Genomic DNA, 13,872 nt, shown 5'->3' on the forward strand with positions numbered 1-13,872 from the left:
CGTCACATCCGGGCCCGCCGGCAGCAGGGGACGCCGCCGCTCCGCGGGCGGGCCCTGCGCCACAGCGCCCCCTGCAGCTCTGGGGTCGGCCTGGCAGCCGCGCCCCGCCCGCGGAGCCGCCGCCGCTCCGGGGCCTGAGGGGGGCCCGGGGAGCATAAACGGGCACGGGGCTGGCACTGAGCGGACACAGGGATGGCACTGAAGGGGCACAGGGTTGGCACATCGCTCCCGCGGAGCCTGAACGGGCACAGGGCTGGCACATCGCTCCCGCGGAGCCTGAACAGGTACAGGGCTTGCACATCGGCCCTGAGGAGCCTGAACGGGCACGGGGTTGGCACTGAACAGGTACAGGGCTGGCACGCCTCTCCAGGAGAACCTGAACGGGCACAGGGCTGGCACATCGGCCCCACGGAGCCTGAGAGGGCACAGGGCTCGCACATCGGCCCTGGGGAGCCCGAGCGGCCACAGGGATGGCACTGAACGGGCACAGATCTTGCACATCGCTCCCGGGGAGCCTGAAGGGGCACAGATCTTGCACATTGCTCCCGGGGAGCCTGAAGGGGCACAGGGATGGCACATTGCTCACCCGGAGCCTGAAGGGGCACAGGGCTGGCACATCGCTCCCGGGGAGCCTGAAGGGGCACGGGGCTGGCACATTGCTCGCCCGGAGCCTGAAGGGGCACAGGGCTGGGACATCACTCCCGGGGAGCCTGAAGGGGCACAGGGCTGGCACATTGCTCGCCCGGAGCCTGAAGGGGCACAGGGCTGGCACATCGCCCCCGGCCGTCGCACACCGAGTGGCACACACGGCCTTGCTGCCGCTCCCCAGCCTGCGCGCCGGCCCCGGGACCCAGAGCAGGAAGGAGCCCTGTGGCCGTACCAGTCCTGTGTGTACAAATGGAAGGCCTTGAAACTTTTTGAAAGGCAGACGTTTATGCCCGTTTCATCACAGAATGGTTTGGATTGGAAGGGACCTTAAAGATCATCTTAAAGCATGGGCAAGCACACCTTCCACTAGACCAGGCTGCTCCAAGCCCTGGGCAACCTGTGCCAGTTCACCCTCGGTAAAGCATTTCTTCATAATATCTGATCTAAATCTACCTTCCTTCAGCTTAAAGCCATCTATCCCTGTCCTGTCACTCCAAGCTCTTGTCAAAAGTACCTCTTAGCTGTCTTGCAACCCCTTTATGTGCTGGAATGGGCTCTAAGGTCTCCCTGGAACCTCCTCCAGGTAAACAGCCCCAGCTCTCCCAGCCAGAGCAGAGTGGCTCCAACATCTCTGTGGGGGAAACATCTCTGTTTTTGCATACAATTTTTACACAAATTATTTTCTCAGAGCACACTTCACGTTTTCCATAGCTTTGCACCAGCCATCAGCTCATTCAAAACTTGACACGCTTATTTATCCTTCTGAATTGACAGATTCAAGTTAATGTTTTTATTTTCGAGGGCCTTTTATTAAATACAGTTCACGTGACAAATATAGGCTCTCCAGATTTGTAAAACTGTCTCCTAAATCTGCATCTATAGCTTAGCTCCATATTTGCTGGGGTATAAACACAATTAGAATAAGGCATACAAAGGGCTTTCAGCAACATCTTGTTTCACCCAAGACATCATTGTGCCCATCATCTTATAAGGCATTTTTCCCTATGATCAGAAAAACAAATGTAAGCTAACAGTAAAATAGATGAGAATATTCTGACATGTGAAATAATGACAATTTGCTTTGATGACTCCTCTCTTTGTATAGAGCTGAGCAGAACTTTTTAATTTACTACAGATAGAAAATCTGATTTTTATATGGAGTTTGTATATTCACACTGGTTAAAACATTTGTATGCACATGCAAACATATCTTTTATTTTTACTTCAACAAAAGTAAATATAATCCTATTTTTCATCAGAAAAGTCTGAGATAATCAATGCCATTTCCAGGTTTACCCACTTTTTTTTCTTCAGTAACTGATGTGGGCAAACTGTTTCCTGGGCTTTTTATATGCAGGAATTTTTATATATAAGAACAATGATGAAGAATAAGTTCAGCTACTATTTCAGCTGGATTCATATTAATGAAAAATCCTCAATGGAATGGAGGATAAGCCCCTTCAGAATCCAAGTGTGGCTTTAATACACTGGCTGAGCAACTGGACACTTCCATATGCACAAGAAATCTAGGCAAAGTACAACAGAAATGGAGGAACTTAGATGTGGAAAAAGGGAGAACAAGAGAGAATTAGCAATTTTCTCAAATGTGAGGGTCTCATTCTGATTCTCTGTAATATTCTCTTCTCCCTTCCATACCCCAAGCAGCCTGGGGCAATAGGAGCAGCCTAATCCTACTGTAATGCTACTAAATAATAATATAATAATTCTCATTTTCAAGGAAGACATGGTACATATCCTCAGCTATAATTCATCCTTCTTCCCACACTTCAGAGAAAGAAGGTTTTATTAAGTAGCATTTTTCATTCTGACAGACAGGAATGCAGGAGAAAAGCCTGCAGCTGAATTCAGCTTTTTCAAACACACTGGCAAGCACAAGTATCATTGTACAGGAAATCAAATCACCCAAAGCCTCTTCACTGTGAAGAGGGTGAGACTGGGAGGGTTCACAGAATGCTGAGAATAGAAAAAGGATCAAAAGCAATGTTCAAGGCATACACAAACTGAAGGAAAAGGTGCTTTGAAGTCTACACTTGTTTTCATCCCTTTAAAAGTCTATACAATGATATGGAAATAAAAGTCAGTGTGGTGGGTGGGGGGGGAAGGTCTTCACCCAGCACTTTTTCTAAATTAAATTCCACAGTTTTGTTTTTGTTAAAAATAAGTCATTTATAATTTAATACCTGTTTCAGGATACTCAGATGTGTGGTGCTGTTAACAGCGTGCTTAATTTGCATTATCCATTAAAAAAAAAATTAAAAAGCAGCTCTGAACTTTGCTTCTGAGATGGAAGCACTGTCTCTGAAGCAGCAATCACTGCTGTCACTCTTGCTTTGCATCTTTCAAGGCCTGAAGTCTTTCTAAAAGGGGTGGGTGGGAGTAATGCCACATTGAAAAGATCCAGTCAGAAACAGGGAATCCTAAATTATCTTTGTTTAGCTTGATCAAAGCAGAATATAAGTCCTTGGCCTTCCCAAGTTCCTTGGCAAATGCATCTGCTTGAAACTCAAATCGTCGGCTTAATACTGTCAAACAAAATGAGAGAACCTGTGGAGAGAAATGCATTAGATTATTTTAAAATCCAGCTATCTGCAGATTCCTTCAGTGACAGTAAATTTTTAAAAATTATTTTAAAATTATTTTTAAATTATTCTAAAATGATTCCAAAATTCAGCTATCTGCACATTCCTTCAGTGCCAGTAAATTTTTAAAAATTATTTTAAAATTATTTTTAAATGATTCTAAAATGATTCTAAAATTCACCTATCTGCACATTCCTTCAGTGCCAGTAAATTTTTAAAAATTATTTTAAAATTATTTTAAAATGATTCTAAAATGATTCTAAAATTCACCTATCTGCACATTCCTTCAGTGTCAGTAAATTTTTAAAAATTATTTTAAAATTATTTATAAATTATTCTAAAATGATTCTAAAATTCAGCTATCTGCACATTCCTTCGGTACCAGTAAATTTTTAAAAAATATTTTAAAATTATTTTTAAATGATTCTAAAATGATTCTAAAATTCAGCTATCTGCACATTCCTTCAGTGCCAGTAAATACCACCAAATCTAGCTTCCCACATCCCAAACGTTGCTGTGGCTGCAGGCTGATCTCACTAAGCTTTATCCAAGCCACACCTGAAACTGGGAGTGCTGCCCAACATGCTCCACTAAGCCTGATTATCAAAATGAGACACCCAACACAGCCCCTAGAAAGTCAAACTGCCCCTGACAAAACAGAATCATTATTTAAATAGGATGATAATTCAGAGTCTATGTCTTGAAAACAAGTTACCTCATTGTAAGGTGAAAAAATGAACTGGAAAATAATCATCAAGCCTATCAGGGTAGGCTGGGTGTCATAGAAACCAAATGCAGCAAAGAGTTCTTTCTGACCAATTAGCACAGCAAACAGGAAGAAGCAAAGGAAGGAATTCATCTGGAGAAAAGAAAAAACATTCTTGATTAAGGTAAGTCATTACATAGCATCACATTAGAGATTTGCACATGGATGTGACTGTAAAAAAATATTTTTTAGATTACTTTTGAACTAATACACAGAGAGGAACAAACAGTTGGTCTTCACCTGCTTTCTGAAAATGTAACAGTACAAGAAGCACTGTTTTCTGCCAGGGAGCAAAAAACAAATAATGAAGGGAGATGAAAAAGCAGAAGACAAAAGAGAAGGGAGTACAGGATAGAACCCATCTCCCTGGAATTAAGTACAGGTTCTGAAAAGTTTAAAGCCAAACAAAATGTGTCTGTGTTTTGTTGCATTTCTATTCCTGGAAACAACCTGGGCTTCCATCCAAGCTGTGCAATGTCCTGTACAAACACTGTGCTTGCCTGGCTTTTCAGAGCCAAAGGCAGGGCCATGCCTTACCAAGTTTTCTAGAGGGGGTGATTAGCTGTCCAAGTGGCTTTTTGGTCTTTTTAGAGTAAAATAGAAGATGCCAGAATATTGTTTGTTATTGAAATACACAGAAGAGAAAAGAAGGATGGCTGTGATCCAGAGCAATTTCCTGTCACACAGTGTAAATGTATCAGGTGAATGTACACTAACAAATCTGGAAAAGGGCATTTGGAAACAGCTGTAATTACAGATGCTCCAGGAAAAAAAAATCCAGTTTAAAATAACTTACCTGGCTGATGATTATATTTTTGACAGTATGACCTAGTTTCCAGTGACCCAATTCATGACCGAGTACAGCCAGAACTTCTTCATTTTTACATCCTTGTTTCTTATTCTGAGGGAATAACAAAGCAGAAGTATTATCAGGTATGTCTGAACACAACCAAATGAATTTCTTGCTAATTTGTTTTTTCTTGATCACCTAAGTGTCCCTAGATCAGGCCATTCCCTTCTAATACCAGAAACACATATACAATTTCTTGCTAAGCCTTTTTCATGAAGATACTAACAAAAATACAACCTTTTAAGGTTAAGAAAATTTCTACTACGAGGTGGTGTTCTCTTATTTCTATATGTGCAGACATGCTGATGCAAACCTGAAAGAACACTGAGAAATTTGTCTTCCAAATGCTCTCCCCTATCCCTTCTCATCCTGTTTCTTTACTCAAGCAAAGCATGACACTGGAAACAGGAATTCAGACTTTCAGAGGGGAATTGAGAGCAAAGCCCTGTTCCTACTTTCCTTCAACACCCAACATGTAGCCTTCCTCCCCAGGCAGTGCTGCTCCTTTTAAAAGGAGCTGTCCTCTTCAAAAAGCCCTATGACACGCCTTAAAGCTGTAATTAGGAAGGACATCTGCACCTTCACAGCTCCATTAGCAAGCCAGAAGCAAACACAAAGGCTGGAGAACCTGTTGAAATGGAACACGCTCTCATTATGACTAGATCAGGTGAGCTCAGCATGCCCTCCTCTCAACCTGCTTCTGCAGTGTTTGCCAAACAAAACCCTGGATGTGGCATTCACATTCTCTGAAAAATCTCTCTGCTCAGGATTTTTCTCCTGGGAAGCTGAGAAGCCTCAGAGAAAAGGAAAACAATTCTTATCTCATTTGCTTCTCCTGTGTTGTGCTCATGTGGAATGTGTTTGGAAATAGTTTATCCAACATGTGATTGTTTGATTGCATTCTGGTGTGAGTTGTTTTCACTCTTTGGCCAATCAGGGCCAAGCTGTGTCAAGACTCTGGAAAGAGTCACGAGTTTTCATTGTTATCTTTTTAATATTCTGTAAGTATCCTTTCTGTATTCTTTAGTATAGTTTAGTATAGTATTCTTTAATATAATATAGTATTATAAAGTAATAAATCAGCCTTCTGAGAACATGGAGTCAGATGCATCATTCCTGCCTTCATCAGGACATTCCTTGCAAATAAATACCTGGACATCACTGACATGGTGTCAAGGAACAGATCCAGACATTGGCCTAACCTTAGGCTGCACAAGGCCATTTGTTTTTCTCAGAATAACTCCTTCAGGTTATTCAGAAAGTATTTTATTAGCTTTAGTGATTTCTATACTCTTCTGAAGGCATAACAGCTCCTCCAGCAGACTCAGGATGTGCAGCTGCACATGAAAGGAGAGGCCAGGGCCAGGCCACAATCCTGTTCTTGAGCAGAGCATGGGAGGATGCACATGTGCAATCTGTCTGTCCTCCTGCACCAAAACCTCTGCACCCAGTAAAAGTGACAAATGACACACTAAGAATTAAAAGTATTTCCTCAAAGGGAACCTGTGGTATGGCAGTCTCAAGAGAAGATGAGCTAAAACCCTGAACAGGTCCCTTATTCAGACTTAGTTTTTACATGCAGGGAATGAATGTTTTGCTAAAGCCCATGTGGATTTTTAGAGTCTCTGGTGCTATCTGCACAACTCACACAGCCCAGAAATTCCAATCAGCAAACCAGGCATACTTTGGTGTTGAAATCACTAGGCTTTGTGTTTTAGCAACTTACTCAAGACCTTTAAAATATATTAGAAAAAACAAGGGACTATCTCACCAAGAAATTAATATAAACAACACAATGAAAGACAAACTCACTTTGGTTTTAGACTTTGTTTCTTCACTCTCACCATCCTCTCCTTCTGCTGGTTCTTTGTTCAAAGCAGAATAGTCTTCCAGGAGTGTGTCAAAGAGTACTATCCTCTTGTTCTTGAAGAATCCATAGAAATAAGCATTGCTGTGGGAAGAACGCTTGGAACCTGATGGGGAAAATTTAAACACCATGATCTGAATAATCTCATGCACTGAAGCCTGCACAGTATGACAGATCAGATTTTTCCAGAGGAATTCTCAAAGTCCCCAAATGCACTGTAGACAGACTCAAGCAGATCTGTTTGGAAGGTGAAGCATATTCTAAAATCTAAGTAATGATGACTCCAATAGGGAAATGTAGCATGCAATCACTAAAAGCAACAAAACCATAAGAGCAGTTAGGAACATCTAATGTCCAAGAAGAAAAGCTAATACTATTACAATTTCAGATTTAGAGTGGAAAGAGCATTCTGAATTGACACTGCTCCAGGCAAAGAATCTGTGCCAAATTATGTAGAATTCTTTCCAATGTGCCAGCAAAGGTGAATGGAAACAGCTATTCCTTTTGTTTTACAGTTCTAAAATTATAACCTTGACTATTTTTGTGCTTCCACTCCTGACTGAGCTGTGCATTTCCATTCCACAGACCCAGGAAAATGCTTCCAACCAGAAGATGAGTTCAGGTTGTGCACTGAGCTTCAGGAAAATGCTATAGACATCGGCAAGTCCTGCAGTATCTGAGCAATGCAATCAACTGCCCTACTACAGCATCCACAATCAATGCTAAAAACCCCCCAAATTTAAAACAACAAGGCCTTTTTATTTAAAAAAATAACAAAACCTCACCTTCAACAACATACACCTTAGTTAGTGGGAAGTCAATGCTCTTTGCCATTGTTTCAATTTGCTGCTTGAGCTCTCCCTCCGGAAGCGGAATGAATTTATCAAACAAAGGTGCAATGTAGTCTGCATAGATTGTAACCAGCACCTGCAACACATGCAGACAGTGAGAACAGGGCATGCAAACCTGTTTAGTACTAAAGGTGGGTAGAAAGTTCAAAAAGAGGGCACAACTTCAGAAAAAACACTTGATAAAGCAGAGTCCTGTATGAAGTGGGATCTATGGGCAGGCTATGGGCTGCTTTGGTGGCCAGTCCACAGCTCAGCAAACTGCACAAACCACATTTCAGCAAACTGTGCACAAACCACCTACACACCTGAGCAGAACTCCTGTGAACAGGGCAGAAGACAAAGCCTTTGGGAGCAGGGGCTCATCAGTGAAAGGCTGTCACTTCCACACACCTCACCAATCCTAGAAAACTCCGAAGTGCCTCATACTCAGCTGAAGAGATGAAGGAACCAAGAGACAGAAAAGTGGGACTAATTCCTGCTAACTTGCAAAACAACTGTCCAAAAAGAGGCAAGAAATTTTATGTCCCCTGTTTTCTTTCTGTCTCCCAGCTGTCTGCAGGGCTAAGGCATTTGTTTGCCTGATGCCTCTGGCTCCACAATGACTGATAGCCTTGACCTAAAAACATCACTACAGTGCACCTGCATCTCCTCAAACTGGCATCAGCTGCAGCCCAGCTGAGAAAGCCAGAACTAGAATAATGTGATGGAAAGGAAAGCTGAACTCCCTTTCCTCACACTCTGTGTGGATCACCACAATATTATTTTTATTTATTTGTTTTATAAGTTGAGTGAAAAAGGAACAGGACATAAGAGGCAAATGGAAATCAGTATTAAATTCAAAATTATCTTGATAGATTTTACTTCACTGAAAAAAGGGGATTTTTGCCAGTGTGTGCACTGCTGAAAAACTCCAATGAAATTGAGAATCAGAAAAACTGACTTTTGCAAAGTCACAGCAAGTGAGTGCAGCAATATCAAACACTACTAAAGTTTTGTTCATGTAATTTTTAGGGGCTTAAACCTCTACAGATGTTTTGCAGAAGGTGTAGGAGGGTATTTCATAGAGCAGAAATCAGCTTTTCAGTCCAGACTACTGTTTCAGTATGTGGGGCCTAATTTTCAGGTTTTATCTCAGGTCATTGTGTCATGTCTTGGTATCAGCAGGCATGACAGACTAGTAGGAGGATGCAACTCTAACTCTGATTACAGAGTTATGGAACTGGAATTCTTCCCAAAACCAGACTCTAAAGGGTGAATCTAACACCTCTTAGGATGGTTTTGCATGTCTAAGGCTGTTCAAACACATTAAGGCCTGAAACCCTATAAAGTTGCACTGAGGTGGCAACACCAATTGTCCAAGCATGCACTTAACCTCAGGGGTGGAGGGGGCTCAGAGGGGAAGAGTGAGCCACAAAAATGTTCTTTCAATACAGCAGTTTGCAGCTCTGCCAAGATGTTTTATTTTGTAGTATAAAAGATAGACCAACCCCTGTTATATCAGGTTCTAAAGTATCTGTAGAATCTCAGAACAAAATCTACATGGACAGTTCAATGGGATGGCACAGGCAGAGCAAAAATAAAACACTAGTTTGTGATAGGAAAGAGAGAGAGGAATGTGGCTTCAGTTGCATATGTTCTGGTTCTCACCTCTATCAGGAGAAAGGAAAACAGATCCCCACATAGTGCTGTATTTCCAGTACCCATTCTAAAGCTTTATAAGTGCTTCTCTTTCAATTGATGAAGACACTCCAGTATTAAATAGATTAGATATATATGACATTAATGTGGACAACTAATACGAGCTATTATTCCTGAACAAGTACATTGAGAGCAAGACACTCTGTTAAAGTTTGTAGACATTAAAATTCACAGGAGATTTAGATTTTTTCTTCATTTCCTTTTAGCTGCATTCAGCATGCTGAGCCATGCCAGTGAGCTGGAGTCTGGAAGAAATCCAAACATCATCTCATACTCACCAAGGAAACAACTAATGTGAAGAGCCAGGCATAGATAAAAAAGTAGTCTCCCCCTATTTTAATAATGTAAAGCAGAAGGGATGTCACTGGCAACAGAATGCACTGAGTCACAACAAACTTCTTGATAGCATCCTTAAAAAAGAATCCCAGTGTCTGCAAAGAAAGGATAAATTGGATCAGTGACATCAATGTAAATATTAATATGTCATTCTGGTAAGTGAATTGATCCATTCAGTTAAAACAAAACAGCAATGCCAGAGTCATAAGAAAATCAGTCAGTAAAAAAGGAGCTCTCCCAGTAGCTCCTTACATTTACACAGACCCAAGCCCATGCAGATGCACTCTCCCTCAGTAAGGCCTGACCCAAACCATTATTTTGTGTTGCATATTCATTAAGGACCAGTCTGTGTAAGCAATCTGAACCAATGTGGTCACTACAAGAGCTCTCTGCAATACCTGCTGATTGAAGCCATGTTTCTCTTCTATGACAAATGTATTATACAAACTCCATGGGAGACCAGTCAGTGCACTGAAGAGTGTTGCAAGCAGCAGAAATACCAATGACTGAACAATCTAAAAAACAAAACAAAACCACCTGATATTTACTGACCCATTCCAACAAATATTCCAGGTGTTAAAAATGGCTTTTAGGTCAGTGGTTTAACTGAAACCAGTTAGATGATGCTGGATAAATTCACAGAATTAAAATGTTCATAATGACTAATTATTGCTCACTGTAATAGCTTACTAAGGATTTGGAGCACAAATCTGGATACATGCCTCATCCACAGCACAAAGGTAACAAAAGCAGTAGACTTAAATTTCTTACCCTTTTAGTGTGCAGGTAGATCAATTCTAGGATTAGTAGAAAGAAAACACTCAAATAAAGAGCTCCCAAAAACCAAACTCACTATCTCATTTGACTCAAGCAGTAGACTTTGCTTTAACACATAAGGCTGTTTTAATTAGTAAGCTAATTTAAAAGCAAGCTAATTTACTGTCACCAGTTCTCAGAATAACAGAGTCATTGTGTGCACCAGAAAGTATCTGTTATTTTTACTCTATTACAGGTTAACTAAATCTCACTTTTAACTAAATACCAATTTAAAAATAATTATTGCAGTAGGGACCAAATACTTGCACAGGAATTTAAAGCCTGCTTACCTCATATTCTGGTCCAAACCCAGCACGACCAGAGATCTGACCAGACAGTTTCCATAGAAAAGGAATTCCTCCACAGAGGAGAATCATCTTAAAAACAAAACCACATACCACAGAGGCAGTGTGAAACACACTGTCATCTTAGCCTACTAACATTTCAGCACAAGAACCTTTTAAGGGTGAATAAGATAAGTTTTATAATTAGCTTTTTGCCAGCCCTGTGATCTCAACAGTGATAAAACAAGCCTGGAATATCTGGCATTAATTAATACCTTACAAAAGTAGAGAGCAGGTAATTAATTATTTTTCCAGTGAAATACAAGCATATTTCCAAGCCTGTTTTCTGTACACTTTGCCACTGTACTGGCTTGGACATAAGGTGTATATTTGTGGTTGTATAAAGAGGAGCTGCCCTCCTCTCCTAGAGGTTCACCTGAGTTCCCTGCCCAGAGAAAAGCCCCAGTTTCACTTTCAGTACTGGAGTTGCTACAGCCATGTTGAGGAAAGCTCTGTGGTCTCCTCCTTGTGCATGCTCCCAGCATCTCCTGATGTACTGGCTGCCAAGGAAGGGAGTGAACATCTGGGGTACATCACCATCAAAGAAATGCCCAAGCTACAGCTACTGAGGCTCACTGCAGCTCACAGCCAGGCCTGGCAGCATTTCTCAAGCAGCCCAACTTGTAAATATTTCATGGTTGCTTTCTTAACAAGTGATGCATCTATATATATAAAAATCAGTTTTCAAGCAAGCAGCCTTCCAATATTGATGACACCAGAGGTTTATCTATTTCTTTCTTTTGAAAAGGCTTACTCTTACAACCTAACACTTAGGGTGCATTTTCAGTGTCAGGAGGAGATGGAAAGGACCAAAGCAAGTGTGGTGGTTTTAAAAGCTTAATGGAGAAATGAAAGCCACTTCAACTGCACCTTTTTTTTTTTCTCTTTTTACCTTCTACTTAAATTTTATCTAAAAATGAAAGTAGTTACATTCCTCCAAACACAGGGAAAGGTCTGCATTTTAACAATTTAAAATAATTCATACTGCTTAATTATTTTGCAATGGAAACTACTATAGAACATAATTAAAATGTAAGCTAACACAGTAGTTGTGCAGTATGACTCAGCACTGCAGAAAGAAATTACATGCTTTCTGAACAATTACTTCTTTTTGTGTAGCAAATACAGCCACAAACAAAACCAGAATATAAATGTCAGTGTTCACCATACGACACCAGAATGCCAATGGTGCTGCTGCATGGGTTTACTAAGAACCAAAGTACTTCATAGTTTAGGTACATTAAAAATATCACGTGAAAGGTACTTACAGTGCCCTCAACTTCTGAATAGAGGCCTGACCAAAAGCTGAAAGTACTTTTGTCCAACTGATAGAGGCGAGATTTTTCAAATGTTTCTGAGTCCATGATCTGTCCCAGCTCCTGGGGTACATGTGTTGTTGTTCTATACACCCGCCTCTGAAAAAGTGAAGACAAAACTTAAAGTTTACACCTAATATTTTAAAGGAGATAAATAAGATTTTAAAATAACACACAAAATGATCCCACGGGCCACCACAGAAAGTTAAAAAGAAAAAACAACACACAAAGGAACAATTATTCCTAAATTTCGGTTTTCTATGAAGTTCTAAATATAAAACTGAATCATAATTATTATGCTGTAACCAGGAACTGAACTGCTGGCTTAATAACTTATCTATGTGTGATCAAATACAGATCACACAAACTGATTTTTCCACAGGATGTTACTTACCACACCACAGTTAGCAACTCAGCTCATTTTGAAACCAAACCCCTGATCCTCCTGTGCAAACCCTGTGACTTCACCAGAACACAGCGCTACAGAGCGGCTGCACAAACGAGGCGCTATTTCCTTTTCAGTAAAGAACTTTTCACTTGAAAATTTTTTAAAACTAGAAGTCTTTTCCCTCAGCTGTCTTGTTTCAGTATACTTACGCATTCTTTAAGGAAAAGCTGCCTACCCTTTGTCACCTCAAAACACATTCCGTCCTGTCCGTGGCATCAGGCTGCATGTCCGACCCCGGGGCTCACACACCTCGGTGTGTGGCTGCTACTAAACCTGCCAGGTGGGCAGGCTGGGGAGGGACAGGTGGCTGTCAGGGAACAGCCGGGACCTGACAAAGGGACACTCCGTCCTCTATGCTGTATTCTGCAATAAGAAGCGGGGCTGGGATGTGCCTTCCAGGGCGGCCATCGCTCGGAGGCTGCCAGGCATCACCTGCTCGGGGCCGTGCTGAACGGCGGCCTGTGCAGCGCTTCCTTCCTCTTTCCTTCACCGGTTCAACTGTCGCTATTTAAACTCACGCATTTCCTCATTTTTCCTCATATCGCTGTCCCAGGGAGGAGAACCGAGCTGCTGGGGGTGCCGAGCCGCCGTGACCCTACCGCACTCACCCCACTCGCCGCTGTGAGCGCTCCCACCATCCGCTACAGCGCTGAGGCCGCCCCGGGACAGGGCCGAGCCCTCCACAGGCGGGTGACAAACCCCGCGTCCTCCGGCTCCGGCTCCAGCCCCGGCTCCAGCCCCGGCCCCAGCCCCGGCCCCGGACATCCTCCACGTGAGGCCGGGCCGGGCCCGGCACAGCCCCGGCCCGCCAGCCACCGTCCCCGCCAGAGCCCCACCGACCTGCCGGTGCGCCAGGAAAGCCTCCCAGAGGTAGACGGCCCACGAGAAGAGCAGGACGGAGCAGAAGATGCGGCGCTCAGCCGGCAGCTCTGCCCACAGGTCGCCGGACAGCGCCATGGCCGCTCCACCAGCCGCACGCTGCGGCGCCGCCTGGCGGCCGGAGGAACCGAGGGTGGGGCGGGGCGGGGCGGCCGCGGCGGGCTGGGCTACGTGAGGGGCGGCCGCGGCGGCTCCGGCTGTGCTCCGTGAGGGGCGGCTGCGGACTGGGCTCCCTGAGGGGCTCCATGGTGGGCTCCGGGCTGGGCTACGTGAGGGGCGGCCGCGGCGGCTCCGGCTGTGCTCCGTGAGGGGTGGCCGTGGGGGCTCCATGGCGGGCTCCGGGCAGAGCTCCGTGAGGGGCTTCATGGTGGGCTCCGGGCTGGGTTCCGTGAGGGGCTCCCTGGGCTGTGTGGTGGGCTTCTGCCCACTCGGGCTCAGCTCCGCCCGTCACGG

General features: G+C 43.4%; 1 protein-coding gene across 1 annotated transcript; it reads right to left on the reverse strand.

The window, feature by feature from the left end:
• Positions 1-1,415: 1,415 nt before the first annotated feature.
• ZMPSTE24 (zinc metallopeptidase STE24) lies at positions 1,416-13,516 on the reverse strand. The gene is made up of 10 exons (XM_058040154.1): positions 13,381-13,516; positions 12,045-12,191; positions 10,723-10,809; positions 10,015-10,131; positions 9,559-9,711; positions 7,517-7,658; positions 6,677-6,837; positions 4,811-4,915; positions 3,964-4,107; positions 1,416-3,213 (listed from the first exon to the last, which is right to left on the reverse strand). The coding sequence occupies exons 1-10, from the start codon at positions 13,495-13,497 to the stop codon at positions 2,989-2,991; spliced, it is 1,398 nt and encodes a 465-aa protein (XP_057896137.1). The 5' UTR covers positions 13,498-13,516; the 3' UTR covers positions 1,416-2,988.
• Between the last annotated feature and the right edge of the window lie 356 nt (positions 13,517-13,872).

Source organism: Melospiza georgiana, chromosome 24 (genome assembly GCF_028018845.1).
Source record: "Melospiza georgiana isolate bMelGeo1 chromosome 24, bMelGeo1.pri, whole genome shotgun sequence".
Lineage (NCBI taxonomy): Eukaryota > Metazoa > Chordata > Aves > Passeriformes > Passerellidae > Melospiza > Melospiza georgiana.